We start from the raw sequence: 23,640 nt of genomic DNA, 5'->3' as shown, positions 1-23,640 counted from the left end.
GTTGATTGAGTCTGCAGCAGAAAAGCAAGTATTTTTCATTTTTATATATTACATAAGATTATATATATATATATATATATAAATACATATAAAATATATATAAAAAACAGAACATATAAAAAATGTGTGCATACACACACACACCCCCCTATTCTAGTGATTAATCACCTTTAAGCTATGGTTCATTGCTATTCTCTCCAGTATTCTCTCATTATAAATTGCTATCAAGAATAATTTGCTGGAGGAAGACTTGTGTAGGCCTTGTGCTAACATAGGCAGCCTTTAATTCTGATGAAGGAGAAGCTCAGTGCTTGCATTAAAAAGAGAAATTTGTCTTTTGATTGCAAAGGACAGCTTTGAAAACATAAGAAAATGCAAACAAACAACAGGGTGAAAAGGAATAATTACTTAGTCTGGTCTCCTGCAGAGGAAGCAGTGTTTTAAAATATTTTCTTTCTCGGGCACTTTATGTTGCTAACTGCTAATACATATATACATATATACACATACAAACACTGTTCTCCAGGGGCAGATCTTAACAGTTGAGTGTGCTGGATAGACAGATTAGTCACAGTTCTATGGGACTGCCAGGGAAGGTGATTTTCTTTGTGACTGTCGTCATGTCTTTCAGGAGAAATGCAGCATATTTTCCTGGTTCTCCCTGTATTGGTACATAGAGAATAAATAAAACAAGTTGAAGCCAAATTACTGGGAGAATGTCAGATGCACACTCCTTAGTTTCCAGATAGTTTTGCAAGTATTGCTTGCAGGTCAGTACTGAAAAGCAGTAGGTAGCAACAGGTGCTGTAGGCTGAAATGGGTGATGTTAGAATACATGATGCTTCTGTCTGTCCTTTCACTAACCAGGGAAAGCACCCACTGCACTCTCATCCCCACCCCTGGCCTGACCCTTATTGCATGGTCAGGGCATGTTTCATTTGTTACCTTGTTTAGGGCTGTCTTGTCCTCAGGCAGTGCCTGTTCCAGGCTTTGCAGGTCTTGTCCTCCCTTTGCTGGTTCTTGGCCCTCCTTATACTTACTATTCTACGTGCTAATCTCCTAGCTAAAAAGATGGCTCCTAATTACTTTTCCCCTGTTGTTTCCAGTCTTTTTGCATCTGTAACCAGATTTACTATTTCTCATGCTGTTAGCTGGTTAATGTCAGCCTCTGTATGTTATTGCTCATACAGACCCCAGCATTCCCTCCAGTCATTTGCAGAGTTTGGGCGTTCCTCACTGAACTCTCTCTCAGCCGCCTGAGATCCAGCTGTCTCTTCCTGAGCTTCTGTAATTGCTGTAAACTTTTGCTTTCTGAAGAAGCTGCAGTCTCCTCTTTCAAAGTCCAGGGTCATTATTCTCTTAGTCATCATCCTCATTTCTTCTAAGATCTTAAGCTATCTTTTCTCATTCTGCAGCCAGCTGGCTATTGACCTTCACTTACCTTAGAAGTGAATGTACCTACATATGCATGAATAGCAGTTCCAGTAGAGTGCCTATCAGAACTGGCTAAGCCAGCTAACTTGGAGAAAGGGTTTTTAATGTACTCTAGAAAACCTTGTTGCTTGTTCCCTGCTGTGTTGCCCTCTGAGCAGGTATCAGGGTGGCTCAAGTACCAAAGAACACCACCGAGGTTTGGAACTGCAATGTGGAGTTTTACTTTTGTAAGGAAGACTACATCTTGGTCTTCTGAATTATTAGATTGCAACCATGACATCCTCTTTGTTCTCTTTCTCTTTGGTCCTGACCCATAAAGTCTTGAATAGCTTGGCCCTCCTTATTATTAATAGAGTGCCAGGCATTTTTGCTCCTTAATGGAGAGAAATAAAGCTGGCTGGTAAAGTAAATAGCACAGCAAACACAATTTCTCTGTTCATTTTGGTCATTAATCAGACCATCTGGAAAGCCTGTTAGTTCAGATTTGTGTCTTTTCAGTTGATGTGGTATCTCCTGTTTCTCGTGTTTGAACCTCCAAATGGTTGCTCATCCTGTCTTCTGTAAACATTTTAAATGTTAAATGCGGATGTATCATACATTGCTAGGCAAGTAATACATATTTCTTCTCTTGAAATATTTCATCTCTTCTGGGAGTATTTAATCTTTTTCAACCTATTTTAAATCTTTGTCTGAACCTGTTCTACACTAAAAGTAATCCCTGTGCTGTGTTTGTATGTGTTCAAATAATTTTGAAGTAGCTCACTAATGGAATATGTCTATTTAGTAAATGGACTAAGTTATTATCAGACTGAATCAGTAATGTGTGTAAAATTGTTGTACAGCAGCTCAGCAGATGTGACCCCAAATTCTTTACAGCTGGCTCATGTTTTAAAAAGGACTAGTAATCTTCTAGGAGCACATTAGGAGCATTTACAAATGCTTAAATACTTAAAAATGTAAAGATGTTACCAGTCTTGCATTTGTTTTTTGAAAGGATAGATTTTGCTTAGAGTGTCTAAAATTAGGTCTTTCTGAAGAGTTGAGAGATGTCCAGTTTTTCTCTCATCCCAGTAAAGTAATGTCACCATTATGTGACATTATGTGTTAATATAAACACACTCCAGGTCTTTGTATAAGCACAATTAACAAACCTTAGAAGAGGCATTATTTTAAGTATGTTACACTGTTCATTTAAATTAATTTTTTAAAAACGTTAATTAATGTTTGATATTCATTATTTGCTAGAAACAAAAGCAGTATTCTCCTTAAAGCCATACAGCGTTATTTCTTTGCAATTTTACTCTTTTAACTTATTTCCTGAAAGTCTTTGTGAACTTGCTACTAAATTAGCAGTGGTACTTGAGCATTATAGGTCATTTGTTTAGTTACTTCTATGCATTCCATAATCAGTGTTAGGGAATGCTGATGTCTGACCACCTAGGTTTCAGTTGAGGAGTAGAACTGTCAGCTGTACTTTGATTTATAGCAGCAAAACACTCCCTTTGTTTAAGAATTGCCTTTAGAAGCTGATTTCAAACGTCTTTCTAGAAGAGCTTGCTCTTTAGAAGTCATTGCATTTCACACCAAAATATGAAACAGGATTTATTTTTTCAGCTGAATTGTTGCTGCCATTTAAGGTCTGCCATAGTCTGAGGACTGCATTGTGGTGTTAGTGTGTTTTTAGTGTTGTCTGTTAGGATTTATGAAATCTCACAGAATAACTTATCTGCTTTTTGTCAGTCTTTATCAAAAAACCTTGCACATTTCTTATTCCAGATGAGTGTGTGAAATGGTAGCACTAAAGTGAAAAAAAAAGCTGAAACTTAAGTCATAGTAGGATTGCGGTCTGAGTGGTATCTAATGAATTATTGAGAACTAATAATGCCCATTCTAGCTTACGAAAAGAAAGGCTGGTTCATAGATTGAGTTGTTTCAGTATGACTGAACTATAGATTTGGTGAATAATTAAGAAATAGCTTCTAAAGAAACTGTCAAATCTTAAAATATGGAGAAGCTTTTAGCAGTAGTAGAATGTCCAGATTGTCCCAGATTTTTCTCCATTTGGAATATACTATAAAAAAGAGTCAGTAATGAGCCAAAACACTGACATTTCTTTGAAAAGTTATGTAATAAAAGTATTGAGGAATTATTTCATACACTTTTTCTAAGCTTATCTACTATTACTGTCTTACCAAATAAATTTGACCTTCTGCCTGAGGTCTGTATTCCTTTGGAAGTAATTTGAATTCTGAGAGTGCTGGTCTTTTTCGGTAGGCTTGCTAAACAGTGTAGAAAAATTTTCCAAGACTGACAGTTAAATTTATTCAATTATTAAAGTAAGATATCAGTGCAGTACAGCAGACTGGCAAGTGGAATTTCATACTTGAATGGAAAAAACATGTGGTGTCTTGTCCACATCATGTCTTGTCCGCTCTTTCTGTTTTGTAACTTTTGGTGAACAGAGAATAGTTTTTCACCATTTTTCAGATTTTTCTGTGCATGTCTGTTCCTGAGCTTTGATGCTAGCTCTGGAGGTGTAGAAGAAAAGCTCTGATAAAACCAGAGTTCTCAGCCCTGTGTACCTTGTACCTGTCTGCTTGAGTAAGAGAAGTGAACACTGATTGTGTAGTTGCCATACAGTATTGCTGCTGCTTGCATTGCTTTGTTAACACTTGACAGCAATACTTTATGTAGAATAATGTGAAATCTGGAAAAGCAAAAAATCGTTTCTCTTGCAAAGGATTTGATTTTTGCTACTTTGATCCCTTTGCTGATGAAATTGAATGCAGCAATCTCTTGATGTGTGTTTCACTGTGCCTGGTGTTAAGGCCCAATTCCAGGTTTGAATGGCTTCCAGCTGCTGCAGTGAAGCATTACATCTGCTGTTTGGTTATTTCCATTACAGTTAGTCAATAGGCCAAACTTTAACACATCATTTCGTTGCAAAGGTAATTAGTGTTTGCTGTCAAACAGTAAAACAAGTTTAAAATTGCTAGTTGCTCCAATTTCAGCTCCCAGTGGTGTTGAGGTATCCTTTGCACTGTCAGTAAATGTACAAAATACACTGGGATAAAAACTTCCTTTGAGCCTTTTTCATAAAATTTTATTTGCTTTGTTGTTGTTGTTAATTGCATGTAGAACAGTGCTGAATTATCAGAAACACTAAGCCAAAATTTTAAACCAAAATTACAGTAAAAATAAACTTTATCTGTTGAAAGATTTATTCTTTATCCTAACAGTGTGAATTGCTGTTTTGGTTTTTTTTGTGTCTACTTTTAACCTGTGGCTGGTACCAAAATTGTCCTGTTTAACCACAGGTGTGGTTACAATTGGAGTTTTTATTTTTTTTGTTTAAAATTGGGTTTTGTTTAAAAGCAGGGTACTCCTTTTGACTACCCTTTTACATTGGCTACCATTAAAATTTCAAGGCTCTCTAGGGCCAACAGTGCACTCTTGCTGCTCTTCAGTATCTTTTGGGTACTTCATTAACTGTTTATAATGACATTTCTGCCAGGTAGTATGGATTAGATACTTCTCCTGTGCTATAACTTGGGTTCCTTTCAGAGGCTGTGTAGTGAAAAGAAGAAATTATGCTATCTACTTGAACAGCATTGAGAGGAGAGGTAGTGTACAGTTATGCATGTTTTGAATTGAAAGTGGCTGATCTTCTACAGATGTGGATGCCTGTGTATATTTGTAGACATTGCAGTTGGTTAAATCCTTTATTCCTTTGTTAAGTGTGTGTACAACCACCAGGTACTACTTTCAGTTCTGTGTCATGGGTTCTCTGTGTGTTTCTTACACCAGTACCAGTGTTCCCTCACCTAATGAGGAGGCTCATGAACTCTGAAAAAGTTGCTTTTTATTTTTTATTTTTTATTTTTTTAAATTTTGTTTTGATAGGGTCAGGTGTCATAACAGTGGATAGTTACAAAGTTTACTGAAGTCAAATGAGCTGTTGGAGTCAGGGTATCTGTTCCCATGCAGTGCTCTCCAGTATTGTTGCTAGACAGGATTTTTGCTTTTTCTGCAATTTTTGCCCCTTCGTGTAATACTAATAAATAAACATTAATAAATAATAAATAATAAACATTATAAAACTAATAATGTTTATTAGTATAACTTCAAACTGTCATGAATAACTGGGTAAAATAATAGTTTTGCTGACACTGTTAGTTACATATGCCATAGAGGTAAAGCCTTGCTGTAGAGAGGTGGAAACAGGTGAAATTGCCTTTAAGGAAGAAATGTCTCTCCCATAGCTTTTTCTGCAGTTAGTCATTCACGCATACCTTATTTGTTCTCCTGGTCTCTCAGTCACTGTGAAGTCAGGGGGAGAATGTTCTGGGTGTACTCCCAATAGTGAAGGACACTTGACAGATCAGTGTTATCTCAGTCCTTGACATGAAATCCATGCATTTTCAATATCAGATTACATTGGTGTTTCTTCTACCGTGTTTTACTGTGAATTGTCAATAATTAATTGGCTCTTATCTGCAAGTTACCAGCTTCTTTCTTTGCTTACCTTTCTAGGCGGCTTGTAATTGTTACTGAGAGCTCTCAGTTATTTAATCTTGTGTTCTCCTCCAATGTTCCCTTGTGTTTTTCATGCTAGATTTTTCTAAATGTGTTGATCAAAATGTATCAATATGAATGGTCATAACTGAAATTTAATCACTTGAGCCATCAACGAGGGCTTCTAATTTAGTCAAATTTTGTGTATCTACCTTTTAAATGTATTTGGTTTATTCCATGCTTTAGATCACTTGGTCTTGCGATGGCACCTCGTGTGAGATTCCTTCAAAGAGTTCAGAAGCAACTGTGTGTGAATGAGGCAGCCAATGGGACAGACCACTTGAAGGAGACAGAGCAAAATGAGAATACCCTCACCTTGGTAAATGAGGAAACAGTGGAGAAATGTGGAACTAGTTTCAGTGGAGAAACATCTGTTAATAAATCAAAGGAAAAGCAGAGAAGAAAAGAAACTGAGGAATGTTCTGCTTCCAGTGGAAGTGCTGAGGAAAGTGGCGAGTCTGAGGATGAGTCGAAAGAGCTGTCTGAGGAGGAGGAAAAAGAGGTTCATGTACCTAACAGGCTACCAAACTCAGACTCCATGCAGTTCTTTGAAGATGATGACGATGATGATGAAGATGATACTGAAGGTCTTGATTTGCTGACAGTGAAACAACGGGATGTTTTTGGAGTGGCAGCTAAAGATAATCCGGCACCGGTAAGTGCTTTATAGTAAGGCTCATGAATCTTAATATTTTTTTATTGGACTTGCTCCAAGGAAGGAGGAGAGGAAAAGAGGAAATTCTGCTCTTTGCAGAATACTTGCTTGAAGTTGGACGTGTTGTGCATATGTATCAGAGGTCATAAACACTCCGAAAAGATAAGTGGTGTGACTTAGCTTTTATCATTTTATGCAGTTAGCATAGTTTTACTTGCATAACGAATATCCTTGTACTCTCTTTAATTTATGAATAATGTGACTCGAAAACCTTGGAAGTTTTGACAGTTTTAATTCTTATCTCTTCCTAATTTGCTTGTAAGTCACTAAATAGCTGCCACTTTCAGTCGTAATTTTGATGCTGAACCACGGTTTATAGCACTGGGAACTGAATTGCAATACAGGATGAGCCACTTCCCAGCAGAAATCATAGCAGAATGATCTTTACAAGAATGTAACCTTCAAACAATGACTTTTACTTTCAACAGGACCATTGCTATTAAGAATTGAGCCAGTATCAAAGAGAGAAAGAGGCCATGTTTCTTGTAAAGCATGGTTATAAAGGTTTATTGAAAGTATTCATGTAAATATTTCATTTCCTTGGCGAGTAGCTTTATAATTTTGGTTTTTTTATCATTGATGGTCTGAGAAATATTTTTTCTTTTAATCTTTAAGGACAGTGTTACAGTAAGGGGAATTTTGATGATTTAAAAATTTTTTCTTTTTGGTAATTTCTGTGAAGAAGATTTAGTATGTGCATATTGGGGTTTTTGTGGGTTGTGTTTTTTTTTTTTTTGTATCCTTTGCTATCTAGCAACTGTATTTCTGTAGTAAAAAGATACAAACAAAATAACCATCTGGTTTTGCAAGGTGTTCTTCTGAACTTAGAGGCATTCAAGGGGAGCCTCCTGTTAAGCAAAGTATTTATTTTTCCAACTGATATTTTAAATCTTTGTTTTCTGGGCTGTTACTTAACAACACAGGACACTTACCATGACCTTGAAGCTAATCAGCCTACTATCTGCATCAATAAGCAGCATCTTTCCTTTGGTATATAGTGAAGTATGAACTAGTTTTATCAGTAGTCATTGTCAAAGAGGAGCAGTTGCACAGTAATCTGACTGCTGCCTGCACTCTCCTCTCTGCTGTGAGGAGGCTGACACAGGTTGCAATCTCATCTGTAGAATGTGGAAACAGAGTTAACTTTCTGTTCCTGTTATTCTAAGCCTGAATAGTTCTGCCCAGGCATGGCCACTGCCTGGTAGTAGCTTATATTTATTCATAAATTTCAGATTTGTGTAGAAAAGAGCTTTGTGTTTTAAAAACAAAATGGAGTAAAACATCTGTGCCTTATTTAAAGAATGATTATCTCATGGCTTTCTTATTGCTTCTACAATTTTGCATGCTGAAATACAGACAATTTCATACTGTTTTTAGTATGTTGGCAGGTTTTGTTCAGGAAATAGTAAAGGTAAGTTTGAGGTAAAAGAATGAACAGAAGAAATTTGAAAATGAACAGAAAAAAATTGAAATATGAAAAGTACAAGTGATTTAGAAAATAATTTGTAACCACACTGGGTAACCTTTTAAGAGTTTTCCAGCATTAAACATTTAAAGGTTAGTTTATGTTCAGGCAGCCCTGACATTATTTTCTGTGATGCAAAGTGGAATAACTGCTGTTAGGGTTAGTAGTTCATGTATGTAGTTCACATTTGGTGTGCAAATGCAGAAGACCTTGTATCACTTAGAAGCTCCTGTATATGGGGGCATAATAACAAAATATCACGTTTCTCTTCTAAGCAGCTGAGAACAAAAAAATGAAAAGTTTCAAGATCTGTGTAATTAAGAACTTAAATTATATTTAAATAAACTCCTGCAGAAATGCCTATGGTAATGAAATATGTGATTTTTTTAGAAAGTCAAAATGCAGTCAAAAGCATACTCTGTTTAACTTGATTAATTTTTATTGTGATCAGTTTATTAACATATGATACTGTGAAAATTACTGATAAACTGTGGAATGCTTTAAATGTAAGGATTCTAATTTTAGTAAGGATAAGAGAGTAAAGGTTTTTGTCACTAAACATATTAACTTCTAAAGTTTTGTTATAGAAATGCAACATGGCAGAAATTACATAAAAAGATTTGGGCATTGTGTATTTTTTATTTGACATAACCCAACACCTCATTTTCTGGATGTTAAGACAAAATTGATAAAGTGCGGCAGTTTAGTTTTTTCTTCCATTTCTTTATTTTCTTGGATAGAAGTTCTGAAGTGATTATTATTGCATTAAGATGGATCAGTTCATATTTAAAGCATTACTATTATGGGGTGTGAGAAGCAGTGAGCAGTGTGAATGCAGTTTTCCTGGTGCTGTGTGTTGCAGTGTCCTCCTAGGAAGGACTCAGGAACTAGTTTGCTGCATTTCTAGGAGAAGGCAATCATTAATTAATAGTAGGAAAGGCTGCAGAGAGTCTAGGAATATGAACATGGAGTGTATACTCAGCCGCATCAGTTAGGAAGATTTTCTGGAAAATGTGTTCTGTGTGCTAAGTAAGATAGGAGTCCTTTGCAAACACTGGTATGTGGTCATCTAATTGTGGGCTTTTAATTATGTCCACAAAGATTGAATTCAGTTTGCATTTATGCTTTTAATGTGTATAATTGATTGTGCAATTTCACTATTCTTGCTTTAGGCTTCTCATTGACAGCAGAGCAGTCCTGCTGTGATTATGGAGCTCCAGGACATCTTTTGTAAATGGAAACATTAGGTTTAGTTTCAGTTCTTGAATTGCTGTAGTGAGAGACACCATTGCTTCCTCATCCTTGTCTCTATCTCAGTCCCTCCAATGGAAGAAGGAGCAAGGGGAGGTTTTAGGCTGGTTCTGAGTCTCCTCTGTGATGATGTAGTGCCCTGACCTTTGTTTACAGGTGGGGTTGGCTCATCTATCTTTGTACCAAGGGAAAGGAACTGGTCAAAAAGAACAGGGGTTATTTAAACTGATGGTGGACTAGAAGGGGATTTGTGGGATTTTTTTAGAACAGTTTGTTTTTGGTGAATGTGTGTGGTACTTAGTCTAGCTGTAGAAGAGGTTATGGTGTAAAGTGTGACCCATCCAGTGTTAATCTTCTAACAGCATCACTTGTGGCTCAGTTTCACTCTTTCCCTTTCTTGGTGTGTATCCCTTGGCTGCATGTGTACTTTGTCACTTTGTGACAACACATATGAAAGAAAAACCTGTTTTCTGCATCTCTGTATAAAAGGAGAAACCTTGGATAAGGTGGAAGACCTTGGCAGATAGTGCAATCTTATTATGAGCTTCCTAGCTCATTTTTTTAAGAGGTAGTAACTGGCTGCTCCATTTATGAATTTTACTTTGATATGTCAGGATTTTTAGCTGGTGGTCTAACTCATGGGACTTATTTAGATAAGTAGTCTTCTTATGCATGAAAAGAAGGTCAGCTATATGCATAGAGCCATTAGCAGATAGGCAGTATTTAGCTGTTGTGTTAACATTATGGAAATTATTCTTTTAAAGTGCATTTAACAGTATTAGCAGTATTGATGTTGCAAAGACTGTAAGTACTCCCTGGTTACAAACTTTGTTTCTAATGCTAATTTTATGAAATTGCTTTTTGCATTTGGCAATTCAAAGGCTGCACTTGTTCAACTTCTATCATTATTTATTTTGAGAACTGAGATCAAACCTATAATATTTTTTCTTAGTTTTGTTTACACTTTAATTTTAGTCAACTTGTCAAACATACTGCATACTGTCTGACTTCTCTTCTGCTCTTGAGTTTTCTGTTTTAGTGTGGAAAATACTACAGTACTGTGTTCTAAGGATTGCTCTGACTTGCTCCCTGCTCCCCCATCCCTTGTTTTATGGACTCCTAAAACTTCTCAAGTTCATTTACAGTCGAACACTGTAACAAGCAAAAGCATAGAGGGGGCTGCCTTGAATATTACTTGCAGATTCCTTGGAGTTTGTCTGGCTCTTAAAGAGCATGCTGTTTGAATATTGTGGCAATAGAAGGAAATTATTTTATATGCTGTGTTTCTGTCTGAGCTATCTGGCTTGCCTTGCAATCCATTATTATTACGTACAGTGAAATTGTCTTACCTTCTCAAACACATAAACACTGTAAATTGACATTTTATGACCAGGATATGTACATATTGATAACAGCAGGAAAGAAGAGACAAAGGTAAATCTCCCTAACTAGCAATGATGGGTGACTCTATACCAAGAAGAGTGTTAGCTCTTTGTAATGTGGACTTTGCACATTATATTGATCAAGGAAACATCATTTAAAATGCACCAAAATGAGGACATAGTCCCCTGGAATTTTCTTTGATGTTGAGAAGAAAGCCTGTTATAGTCCACAGAAATCAAAATTAATTTTCAGATATGTGATTTATCTAGATTGCTTCTCTTATATTGTCTTTTCTCTCTGAATGGGATTTCCTTCTTCATGTGAAGCGTTACGAGAGAACTTTTCACCACTCTTATGTTTATATACTGCTCTTTTTGGTTTGAAACATCTTCTTGTTTTTCTCACCACCTCTTACTACCTATTATTCCTATGTTTTCATATTAATATATTTTAAACAGTTGACTTTGCCTCCTTGAAGCTTTTCAGGGGACAGCAAGATCAAAAATACCAAAAGGAAGGAAGAAGCAAGGAAGCAAGCTGTCTGGCTCTGGTAGTGGCATTTCCCTTGGGGGTAGCCTGCTTTGCTCCTGCTGTAGCAGTGTGTTGTGTCCAGGAGAAGAAAGCTGCCCCGAGCAGTCTGCTGGCTCTAAAGAGAGCATTATTCCTTGGAGACATGTAGCAAAGTGAGCAGTCTGGCAAGAAAACAGAGAAGTTACTTATTTGTAAGTTAAATAAAAGTCAACGCTGTGATGCATTACATACCATAAAATCTCCTTCCTAAGAAATGTAAGTGCTTTAGGTTCTCAGCCCAGTAACAGTGTTTATGTATTTCTAGTTGAATTATAGCAAGTAATAATTTATATGAAGAACAAAATATTTGCATACAAGTGAACTAGGCCTACATTTAGATATTAGCTGAAGTGCTTCAAGATTCCAGTGTCAGAAAAAATTATCAGCCATGAATTGAATGGTGATAAAACCTGCTGACAGTACCTCAAGCCTCTTTATGCAGAGCAGCCATGATAGAACACATTCTATGATGTGAATAGGAAATTTTAAAGGAATTACATTTTCTTTCAAAGCAATTTCAGTAACTTCAATACAACTAAAACTATTTTTTTAAGTATGTTTATGATGTCCAGTTTTACATTCTATGTAGTTTTAAAAAGTCCTGTTATACAGGATTACTCCAGTGAGCTACAAAAAGGACAGACCAAACCTATTTACTTGTGTTCTTGGACAACTTTTACTTTTTGGATTTGCAGAAAAGTTCATTTTCCTGGCTCTACTATTTTTGAGTAGAACACTCATGACTTGCTTGCTAGATCAAACTGTGCAACAGAGACTCTTCAGGCAGTCCCTTATAAAAACCCATTACCTGCATTAAACTCCAGCTCTTCAGGTAAGTCATTGATTTAGACTTTCTTCATTGCTTTCTCAGGTTAGCTGCTTTGGCAGCCTTCTGTTGGCTCCACATACATCTTCAAATTTCCCTCTAAAGATTTCCATTTCAATTGCATTTTTATCAGCTTACTAAGAACTTCTGTAGTTTATGAAAAAATCACTGTAAGGTGTTAGGTTTCCTGTACTTGTAAGACAGCACTCCCAGGTATTTGTGCTAATCCCTGTGATGCTTAGGTTAATTAAGAAAAGTCTACAATTAGAAGTCTTTGAGTTACTAGTAAACTGTATTTGAAACACATGGCTGCTATATATCTCTCAAAGGATGTCTGCTCAAGACTGTCATCCCAAATATGTTAATCATGTTGAAAACCTGGATTAATGGGGTTTTAATGAATACTTATAAATTGTATTTGATAATATCTGCCCTTGTCACAGATACTAGTTTTCTGTATCCTGGCTATGGAGTACATAATTCTCATGTGCTGGGCTTTGCTTTTGTGGAAAATTTGACATGTTGGGGTACTTTTGAACCACTGTGAATAATGGTACACTTGATGCCCACAATCTGTCCTCTTGGTGTTTGTTACTCTTGTAAATAGGAATCAGGTGTGGAAAGGTGGTAGATGAGTAGGAAACCTGCTTTGAACATTTATGTTAAAGATATTTGAAAGGAGCCTGATTTGAGCCAGGAGAGGCTTCCCCGACTCTGGTGGGAGTTACTCACTTGTCAGTGGATTTCCAGCTGGCTGACATGTACTGCTTGCCATCTAGAGCAAGGGCTGTCGATAAGTCAGTAGCTGCTGTAGCACACTTCTGAACTAGGCAGTGCCACTCTTTTGTTTCAGCTACTGAAGCCATGAGTTAAATTCCTTAATTCCATGTGCCACCTGAAGCAGCCTCACAAGTTGCCTTCCCTCTGCGGGACCTGCTGAGGTACCACATAATTTACTGCCCTTAGGAGAGGAGGCTGTTTAGCAGCGTGTTTCTATGGTCAACTTCACTGAAGTACTTTGAAACGTAACTTATGTGAATTTTGAACCTGGACTGGAAGGTATACTAAGCAAGTTCCCAGATGACACAAAACTGGAAGGAGCTGCTTACTCCCTCCAAGGCAGGGAGTCTGTGCAGAGAGACCTGGACAAATCAGAGGGCTGGGCAATCACCAACCAGATGAAGTTCAAGAAGGGAAAGTGCTGGATTCTGCACCTGGGATGGGTCAGCCCTGGATGTACTGGGGGATGAGATGCAGGAGAGCAGCGCTGCACAAAGGGACCTGGGGGTCCTGGCTGGCAGAAGGTTGAACATGAGGCAGCAGTGCCCTGGCAGCCAGGAGGGCCAACCCTGTCCTGGGGGGCATCAGGCACAGCATCACAGCCGGGCAAGGGAGGGGATTGTCCTGCTCTGCTCTGGGCTGGGGCAGCCTCACCTCAGTGCTGGGGGCAGTTCTGTGTGCCACAGTATTAAAAAGACATTAAACTATTGGAGAGTGCCCAAAGGAGGGCAACAAAGATAATGAAGGGACTGGAGAAGCTGTATGAGGTGTAGCTGAGGTCACTTGGTCTGTTCATCCTGGAGGAGACTGAGGGGAGACCTCATTGCAGTCTGCAGCTTCTTTGTGAGGGGAAGAGGAGGGGCAGGCACTGATCACTTCCTTCTGGTCACCAGTGAATGGCGTGAATCTGTCTCAGGGGTGGCTTAGGTTGCTTACTGGGGAAAGGTTCTTCACCCAGAGGGTGTTTGGGCACTGGAACAGGCTCCCCAGGGAAGTGGTCACAGCATCAACCTGGCAGAGTTCAAGAAGTGTTTCAACACTGCTCTCAGGTACTTGGTGTGGGTCCTGTCCAGGGCCAGGAGTTGGACTCCAATCCTTGAGGGTCCCTTCAAACTCAGGAAATTCTGTGATTCTGTAATCTTTCCAGGTTATTGATGATTTGTGCTGTATAGAGTGCTCTGAGCAGGCTGGACTATTACTGTTACTATTTCATTACTTATATGCTCAGGTTTCAGCATCTGGTGCAAATTCATGCTCAAATGAGATGTATGCTTTATCTCTCAATTGAATTGACCCAGAATGACTAAGAGAGATGCATGGTCTTGTATGTCAAGAAACACTAGAGTACGACTTTATGACTTGAAATAATTCACTAAAATATTACTAATTTAATACTTCTAGTAGGTTACTCAAGCCTCCAGTAATACCCTCAGTTTTAATTGTTCTTTATTGCTGATTTATAGCCTTGTTCAATATATTGCAGCAGTTTCATAGATAAGGGCGAATGAGCAAAATACTTTGTTTTAAATCTACCTAGGTTTAATCAATATTCTCTGAATCCATAGGATTTGTAATTAAAAAAATGGTTATTAAAATGTCACAAGTTTCCTTTAAAATCATTAGTCCCTGAATGGTTGCTGAGTGATAGCACTGGAAATATTTATAACGATGACATAATTTTTGATAAGTGTTCTGGAAGTTGAATGCTAAAATGGTCAAATAGTACTAGGAATTATAAGCCACTAATTTTTAAAGGAAATGCTGCTTCCTGAAATAGTAGTAATGCAGACCGACTATTAAGTATGTATCTGGAGTCTTCTGACTTTCTGTCAGCTAAGTTAAAATTTTGAGAATTATTCTTTATTGTATAGTGGCCTCTCTGATACAGACATATGCTACTGTAAGCATTGCTTAACAAACTACCCATGTATATTTTACACAATATTTTGAGCCACATTTCTACATTCACATCTGAACTGTGTAATTTTCAGATGGAATTGTTTGATAGTGTGAAAATAAAATTTTTGGGTGATGATTCATCAGCTGTTAACCAAAGTGAGTCCTGGGGTAATTCATTACAGTATCACTAACACTCTGCAGATTTAATTTAATTTAATGGCTGTTTTAAAAAGGGAAGATGTGTATACTGTTTTGGAATAGCAACCTGCTGACTGACCAGGAGCTAGGAAGTCTGCTTGGTTACATGGAGCAGGTATTCTATGTTTCCATGAGCTTATGGTTTGCCCCAGCTGTGAGGAATTGTACCGTTGGCTTCCCAAGTGGGACAGCATCTCACCTTCTGCAGCCTGGTCTCTCTGCTCCCCATCTTGGGTGAAGCAACAGCTGCATCCTCTGGGGATAAAATTCTCTGAGAGGTGCATTACTTTGAATGAGTGAAAGGAGATTAAACCAATTAAGACTGCAGCCTCTAGCTTTATTTCAGTAAGAAACATATTAAGTATAAATGTCTTTGGGCTAGCCTGGTGGGGAAGTCTTAGAGGTCTTCTCATTCTTCATTACCTCACCGCTCCTGTGGTAGTTTTGCACGTATTTCAATGCAGTGTGGTTTCTCTCCTTTGCCTGAGCTATGTGTGTGTTTGTTTCTCTTGCCAGAAATCTTCATCTAGCAGATGCTCACTGGATCAAGATAAACTGCTTTGCCTGCTCTTTGTGGCCCATATGTTCTGTATGGACCTCTGTGAAGTAATAGGGTTGTGCTTGAAAAGAGAGATGGCTGGCAAACATGCCTGAAGAAAATGAGGTGCATTAGTAAATCCCTCAGAAAATCATATAGATGGGTACCCTTGAACAGGAAAACAAAATGACACAGGTAGCTTTTTGAGGAGCTAAATGGCAGTATAATTTCCCTTGGATTTGTCCCATATGTGACCAAGACCACAAACCATTTCTTAAAACTGTCTTTCATGGTATTTTTCTGTGGTAATATTGACTACACTTCTTGCAAAGAGGCTGTTCATGTGGGACACTGGAGGAAAAAAAACCAATGTCAAGCCATGAAACCACTAGTGTTGTGGTTTTTGAAATTAGTTTTACCTGCTAGCAGAGTAGATGAGGAGTGTGTTTGAAGTACTTGTGCAGTGCAGATCTTGCTATGAGTTCTTTGTGAAGGGAACACAAGACAATACCCATTTAAAATAGTAGTTAGTCTGACAACATTAATTTTTAACTGGAGTTGCTGAAAATGCCTTTCTTGTTTCCATAATCTCCACATTAAAAAAAATTAATATTAGTTGATGTTTTGGTTTTGCTTACTCTTACCTGAGTCAGAGTGGGAGAGTCACAAAACACCAGCTGTGGTAGCAGCTTTCCACCAGCTTTGCAACAGAGACCACATCTTGCAGAGCATTAAAGGACAGTATGTATTTCTTTCTCCATAGGTCTGTATGCATATACATGTAATGCATATACCTCTTACTTCTGGGAAAAAATATTGTTTTTGCAGTCACTATTCCTCACCTGTAAACCCATACAATTCTAGTCTGAGTTTTGTGTCTGTACTTCTGGGTGAGTCTTGCATTTGACTACTTCAGATTGCATTAATGCAAAGCAGGGATCCTTCTGGTGAGGTCACAAATCCCAGTGTAAGTCTCAAGTTGTTGTCTTTTTAAATGGAAGGGAAGAGAAGAACAAGCTGATAATACTAAAATGTATATTATCAGCTGCATCTGAGGCTTGTTTGCATTGAGATGCACTGAATACCAAAACACACTTCAGCCATAGCTGTTTAGGTGCTTGTAAAGCAATAAGCACATGTTCTGCTGGATTCTTACATTCCAAGCGCAGGAACTCACTGATGAGGGCTTGCAGAAATGGGTGATTCCTCAGTTCGCATATTTTGAAAATAGCCTGCTGACCTAGAGTCACATAATTTCTGCTAAAGAACTCTGTGTGAACTGTTGCTATCATTTCCTGTGATGTCTGCTTGGTGTGAGATTGAGCATGGGAAGAGAGCAACTTCCAAGGAGTTCCATGAGAGTTTAGGTACCCTGGTTACATATGAGTAATGTGTTTGCAAGACAGGTCTTCACTGTGTTTTCTCATGTCCTGTTTCTTGATGTTTCCTCTTCAGGTTAAAATTTGAGACTCACTTGACACCTAGATGAGAAGCATATAAAGTTAAAATTTTGAGACATTGTTTTCATGGTGTTTTAATTGGCATTTGTGAAAGAATGTTACAATCTCAGATAAAATACTAGAAATTTTAGTTGTTGTTTAACAGCTATGGACTAAAGTAATTTGTAACTATCTCTAACTGTTGTGCCAACAGTTTTCCCAACAATGTTGTCTGAAAAGTACAAATAGGTTCTTGTTCTTAAATTAATTTTTATGTTTTATGTACTTTTATGTTGGTCACAAAAAGATGAAACTTTTTAAAAATTACTGTACCACCAGGAATACACTTAAATGTGTGATATATGCCAGAACGATGTGATAACGGGAAAATAAGGACCAGTAGCAAGAATCAGAAAGTGCTCTCAATGATAGGCTGTGGTAGGTTAATGAGTGTTGATGCAAAGTGTATTTTGATCAGTGGACTGAAAAGCAATACTCATCTCCAGTTTTGGGAAAGAAATTTTGAGTGGGAGTTTCTAGCACATGTAGCTCTTAAACCAGTTTAGAAACAGTGTTTGAGGATGGAGGCACATTGTGAAGGAAAGCTTTGTACATAGCTGTCACGGAAGCTATTTGGACTAATGGCAAGAGGGGTTTGAAGGGAGAGATGAGAATAAGGTGAGAAACATGAGTTGAAAGGCAGTAGTTTTGTAAGGGTGTGGCAAATCCATGAGGCGTCTTTAGAACCTGACCATTGGTTAGGACTTGACAGGATACTGTGTGCAAGTTCTTGTCTCTCTTAACTTCATGTTTCATTAAAGCTTGTACCAGCTCTTTTGAAGTGATATTTGAATATATGTTAGTGTGTTAGTCACTACCACAGTTTTGAATATTGAGTATTCTAATATGTGGTTTCTTTTTCTACAGTGTTTTAGTGCTGTACTTGCATTTTATAGGTGTAAAAGGAAGTGGTCATCTGGTCTGACTTCCCTGGATATTGTAACTTTATTGTGTTAATAACTCCTGTATTGAATACAAAAATTGAATTTTGCATAAGTGTACCTTTCAAAAGGCATCATTTTTAGATCTGGAGAGATTAAGAGATTAAAAATCCACCACAACTAATTACTTTTTCCAGTGGTTTTACTCATTTGTTCATGTTGTATTGAAGAGGCGGGTATAGGATTGAGGAATAAATACAACAGGGGCATAGTTAGAGGACAGCAGCAGAGAATAAAGATATTCTAGCAAATATTCCTTTGGCCTGCAAGAGAGACTTTATTTTAGCACAGAGAAGAATGTGAGAAGAAAATGTGATAATGTTATGGGGGAGGTGAATGACATGATATAAATTGAAAATGCAGTGTGCAAATGCAAATTAAGGCAGCTTCTAGCTTACGGACAATTTATTGCTGAATGTTAGCAAAAGTAATTTGGAAGGCCTCCCATAGTTCCTTAGGTGTGGAAAGGACAGTGTGGGAGTTGAAGGTTTTATGTTTTGACTGAGTGAACTTGAGTCAGATTTCTGATTCTTGTTGGTTCAAGTATTATAATTATCTTAAGAAGGCCAGCCTTAAAAGAAAGAGAAAAATTTTATGTACCACATATGCAGGTAATTTTTCTCTCTTTGGTTGCAAGATCAGCATTTACTGTAAGCCAAGGAAATGTTATGTTTTCATTAACCAGTTTTGTTCTTTCTTTTTCACAGTCTATGTGAAACAATTTTGTTAACAATTTTGTTCTCTACTTTCACAATCCCTTTTTAACATGGGAAATTTAAACATAAATTACTTTGACTTCTCTGCATTTTCAAGAAGTATTTTATTCTTTTTAGTACAGATTAATTTTTCATTGGATCATTGAAGATAATCAATCTTGAAATTTCTCTGTTACTGCTAATCTTTTTTTATGCTTGGAAAAGAATATTCATATTTTATTTTTCCTTTGAACACTTTTGAAACACGAGCAATAATATACTCTTTTGAAACATGTAATGATGTAATGCAGAATAGCTGCTAGTGATTAAAACCAAGACAGTTATAATGGAATATTTACTGGGTAAATCGAAAAGAGACTAACCAGTGGTATGAGAAACATTAAATTCTTCTAGGGAAAAACATCGGAGAATTAGAATGTAATTTTAGCTTGAGTCTTTAATCAAGTGTGAGCATCTCATTGAAATGTAAGTGTTGGCATGTTGTTTTCATTTTTTTCTTTAAATAGTGAAATAATAGTTAAAATGTCTTTCAAATTATGCTGTTGTTGCATGCTCAACTTAATATAGTATGGGTGCTGTGGTCTCTGAAATGGATAGAGCATCCATTAACACGGATTATCCCAATAACTGTGCTGTTATTGGGATAGGAGGTAGCTGATGTAGTTGAAAACTGATTGCACTTGTCCTGTTTCTGTGGGTCTTCAGCTAGATGAATTCCTTGCCTATGTGTTGGTTCAGGCATCTCTGATTTCCTTTGCTTCACTTTATAGTCTCTGGTATTGGAACTTCTGGACCGTAATATCTACAGAGCCAGGCAGTTCCTCAGATATTTTCTTGAAGGAAGGATGTGAAGTAGATTGTATGAGATTTTATTTTACATTATGATTTTCTGCCCCCTGGACCTTAGGAGGGACTCTAGAAAAGGGCACGTTACCTGCTAGTGCAAGATGCTGGCTACCAAGTTGATGCAGCAAGTGGTGGGAGGCAGGGGGGGATGGGCTGCAGGGGCTGTGCTGTCCTGGCTGCAGGCTCCTGCTGCAGCGAGAGGCTCCCCTGGCAGGGCTGGGGCTTTGCCCAGGGACTCATGGCTCGGCTGTAAGGGCTGAAACTGGCCTCTGGCACTAAAGGGGTCCAGCTACCCTGACAGGAGACATCTCTGCTTCCTCCTATCTCATCTCTCTCTGCTGCTTTAGCTTTTTTCAGGAACAAAATGCTGCAGCATTCCTTCTCTCCTGAGGAGGTGGCTTTGTTACCTAATTCCTGATGGATTACGTGGTAACTCTGAAGGTACGCACGCAGGGAGATGAAGGGGCATTAATGGCAAGGAGTTAAGTATTTAAAATGGGGGAATAGTACTTGTACTGCTGCTTCCTCTCCCTCAAGTCTGAAGGTAATAAGGAAGCTAGGTGAAATAAAAAAAATGGGCAAATCCAATTTTTCTGCACATATAACTGTGTCTAAAGATTTTACAACTAAAGAATCATTAGCTCTTCTTTCCAGTTAATCATCTGAGCAATGCAGTGCTTCTAAAAGATATACTCCCAACTAAATTTGTTCTCATTTTTGCAGCAGGAAGGCTCAAATCTACATGAAAGTATTTTTAGCAAGATTAAATATAAATTCATATGCATGTTCAGTACATATTTGGGAGGTTAATGCTTGTATTAACTATGCTGGCTTTTAAAACTGAGTTATTTACTTTATGGTTTAACCCCTGCTGGCAACTAAATGCCTCATAGCTATTTGCTCCCTCCACCTTGGTGGAATAGGGGAGAAAATCAGAAGAGTAAAAGTGGAAAAACCTCCTGTGTTGAGATAGAAGATAGTCTAACAGGTAAAGCTGTGCTTGCAAGTAAAGCAAACCAAGGAATTCATTTGCCACTCCCCACGGGCAGGCAGGTGTTTAGGCATCTCCAGGAGAGCGGGGCTCCACAGTGGATACCAGTGACTTTGGAAGACAAAGACCATCACTGCAAATGTCCCCTCTTCCTTCTTGGTCCCTCAGCTTTATGTGCTGAACATGATGCTGTCTGGTTTGCAGTATGTTGTTGGTCACTTGGGGTCAGCTGTGCCTCCCAGCTCCTTGTGCACTTCCAACCCACTCATGGGTGGGGTGGGGTGAGAGGCAGGAAGGGCCTTAACTCTGCACAGTGTGCAAACTGTGTTCAGCTGTAACTAAAACATCCCTGTGTTACCAAAACCGTTACCAGTACAAATCCAAAAAATAACTCCATACTACCTACTGTCGAAAAAATTAATTCTACTCAAGTCAAAAGCAGCACACTAGGCTAAAAATGTTGCCACAAAATTAGTGAAATAGTATTTAATTTCCGAAAGCAAAAACTACTAAATCTGTTTCAGGAATGAACCCAAACTTCATATTCATAATTCCCTTACACTTTTCATCAATTCCCTTAGAATTTCATCCTCCTTGAAATGTGGTGGGCAGGCATTTGTGATTCACACAAAAAGTGCCATATGTTGCTGAAAGCTGTAAATATGTTTGGAAAGAGGTGCGAAGCTCTCAGAGCTCAATACTGCCTTTGTAGATGTCACTGGCTAGGGTTTTACCTTGAGAATATTTAATGAAGTGGCTCAACATAAGAACAAACCAGTTCTTAAGATAGGGGTGACTTGAAGTTTTTCACAAGTATAGCTCTGTGTTTGAGCATGATGACATTAACGTGTGATGACTCAAGTTCTTCAGTCATGAGAGCTTATATAGTGGTTAAGGACATTTAAGGTGATGGGAGAAACCAGGTTATTTCTAACTATAAAGCTTGTAACTTGTTTGTTTTCCTCTATTTGGTTTGTTTACTCTGAACAGATTCTATGAGCTCAATTTCTGTGCTGTGTAAAACTAATTTTTTTTTGTTTACACATAGGTTACTTAAAATTCATTGAGCAGTTCTGTGTACTTTAATGTCTGGTATTTGTGAGCTGGGTCTTTGCATTTGCAAAATGACAGAAAACTGTTGAAGGTGAAAGCTTAGGTCTCATGGTAACCTATAATGTGAGTTTGAGCAGCACATTCAGGCTTTTTAAACTTACCTTTTTTATTTACTATTTTTGTATATAACAAGCAAAAGCTTTAGGTTTTATCTTTGGAGTTCTCTGAAATATCTATGTCCTGCCTGTATCAATGACTTATGACTAGGATTCACTCTCCTGGGACAAAGTTCTGCTGTTCCACTATGTTCACACAAGGGGCTGATTGACAGATAAACTGCTCTTGTTGATGGTTATAGAATAAAATTATTTTTGTACATGAGCTGTGCCTCACTTTGTGTTCCCTTCTCTCATACTTCCTTTATGTTGTTTTTGTTAGTGCTGACTATGTCACACATGCAGGAATTGGATGACATGGGAGAGAGAATTTCTCACCAATCTTCTTTGTGCAGAAAAATACATAGATAATATAAAATATAAAAAAATTAAAATGCTGGATTTTGCGAATCTTGTGTTTAGTCTGAATGTTCATCATCAGCTTTTCAGGAAAGAGAGTGAGTTGATACCATATTGAGCTAATTTTTATACATAAGCAAGGCTGAATGCGAAAGTTTCCTATTCATTCTGAACAGTGGTAGGAGTTCTTGAACCACTCTGCAGGAATTATTGTAACATAAGCAATCCTCCTTCAGGTGTACATTGAGAAGTGGAAGATATGGCTGTATGTAGTAGTGAGTAGCTAGACTTGAAGAAATCCAAGTCATCCTTTTTTGGGTCATTCAACCAACGTGACTTCCTTTTGTATATGTGGTTATGGTTAGTGGCTGGACCTTCTGCAAATGCCCACTGTGTGCCAACAGCAGCAGAAGTCACCTAATTGCTCTAATTGCTCACAGGGAGGGAAGGGATTTGAGTTTTTTTGTTTTGTTTTGTTCTATGCAAATTTCAGAGAAGGTATTGCTCAACAAAAAGGCATATACAGTAATGATATTAAAAAACAAAAAAGTATGTAGGGATAATAGACTTCAAGAGAGAAGGCAAAACCACATTGATATTCAAAGAGAAAGGGGAGCTTACCAGTGGCAATTAAAATTCTTTAGTTCTTTAGGACGTGAGCTAATTTAAAATGTGTGAATTGTTAATACTTCACCTTTTTATTGTATTCCTTACTTTGTGTTGGATATGCTAATGGAAGTTAAGCCAGTGAAAACCTACTTTCTGTTTTATCAGAAAGCTGCTGCAGTTGTTAGACATTACTTTATGAACATCTGTCACTTTTAATATAGAGTTGGCAACCCCCCAAATTGTTAATGAAAAAATGAATTCTAAGATCTGAGTGGGTTGTGCTTGTATTGGAAAGCTTTGGTGGCTAGCTACATACACAGCAGACATCACTTCTAAATATTGGGTCTAGACTAATTAGGTTCTTCTAATAGATGGGTTGTTCATGAGAGCACTTAAAACTTTAGTTGAAAGAGTCTTTGAACAAACAAACAACAACAAAAACAAAGCCCTATCCAAGAACTCCCTCTTGAGCTTCAAATCGAGAAGTGTTGCTAATCCCAGCTGTGTAGTCACTGTAATGTGCCAGCTGTCCCAGACCTGGATTTGACAGCTGACTGCTGTAGGCAGAGTGACAAGCTGTAAACAACTGTAGACACAATTTTTGATAATGTCTGGGCTGGGGGTGGAGGGGAAGGGTGCATAAAATATATTTTTTTAAAATGGTTATTCAGCACAGAATGAGGAAACACTGGGGCAACAGCATCATCCCTTACTCTTCACACAGGTATTGGCAAACTGAGTGCATCCAAGTGCTGCATTGAGTAAGTGTGTTTTTTGGGAGATGAGCCGGTCAGTTCTTGATGCTACAAAACGGGTTATTAATTTTTTCAGTATTT

General features: G+C 37.8%; 1 protein-coding gene across 1 annotated transcript in view; it reads left to right on the top strand.

Annotated features, from left to right (window-relative positions):
* The window catches only part of DDX10 (DEAD-box helicase 10), a 158,887-nt gene that overhangs the window by 40,197 nt on the left and 95,050 nt on the right, over positions 1-23,640 (top strand). Inside the window, exon 13 of the mRNA XM_015640809.1 lies at positions 6,196-6,664. Coding sequence (XP_015496295.1) covers positions 6,196-6,664 — 469 coding nt within the window. The remainder of the gene's footprint in view (positions 1-6,195; positions 6,665-23,640) is intronic.

This window comes from Parus major, chromosome 1 (genome assembly GCF_001522545.3).
Source record: "Parus major isolate Abel chromosome 1, Parus_major1.1, whole genome shotgun sequence".
NCBI classification, from domain to species: Eukaryota; Metazoa; Chordata; class Aves; order Passeriformes; family Paridae; genus Parus; species Parus major.
This window is presented reverse-complemented; position numbering and strand designations above follow the sequence as displayed.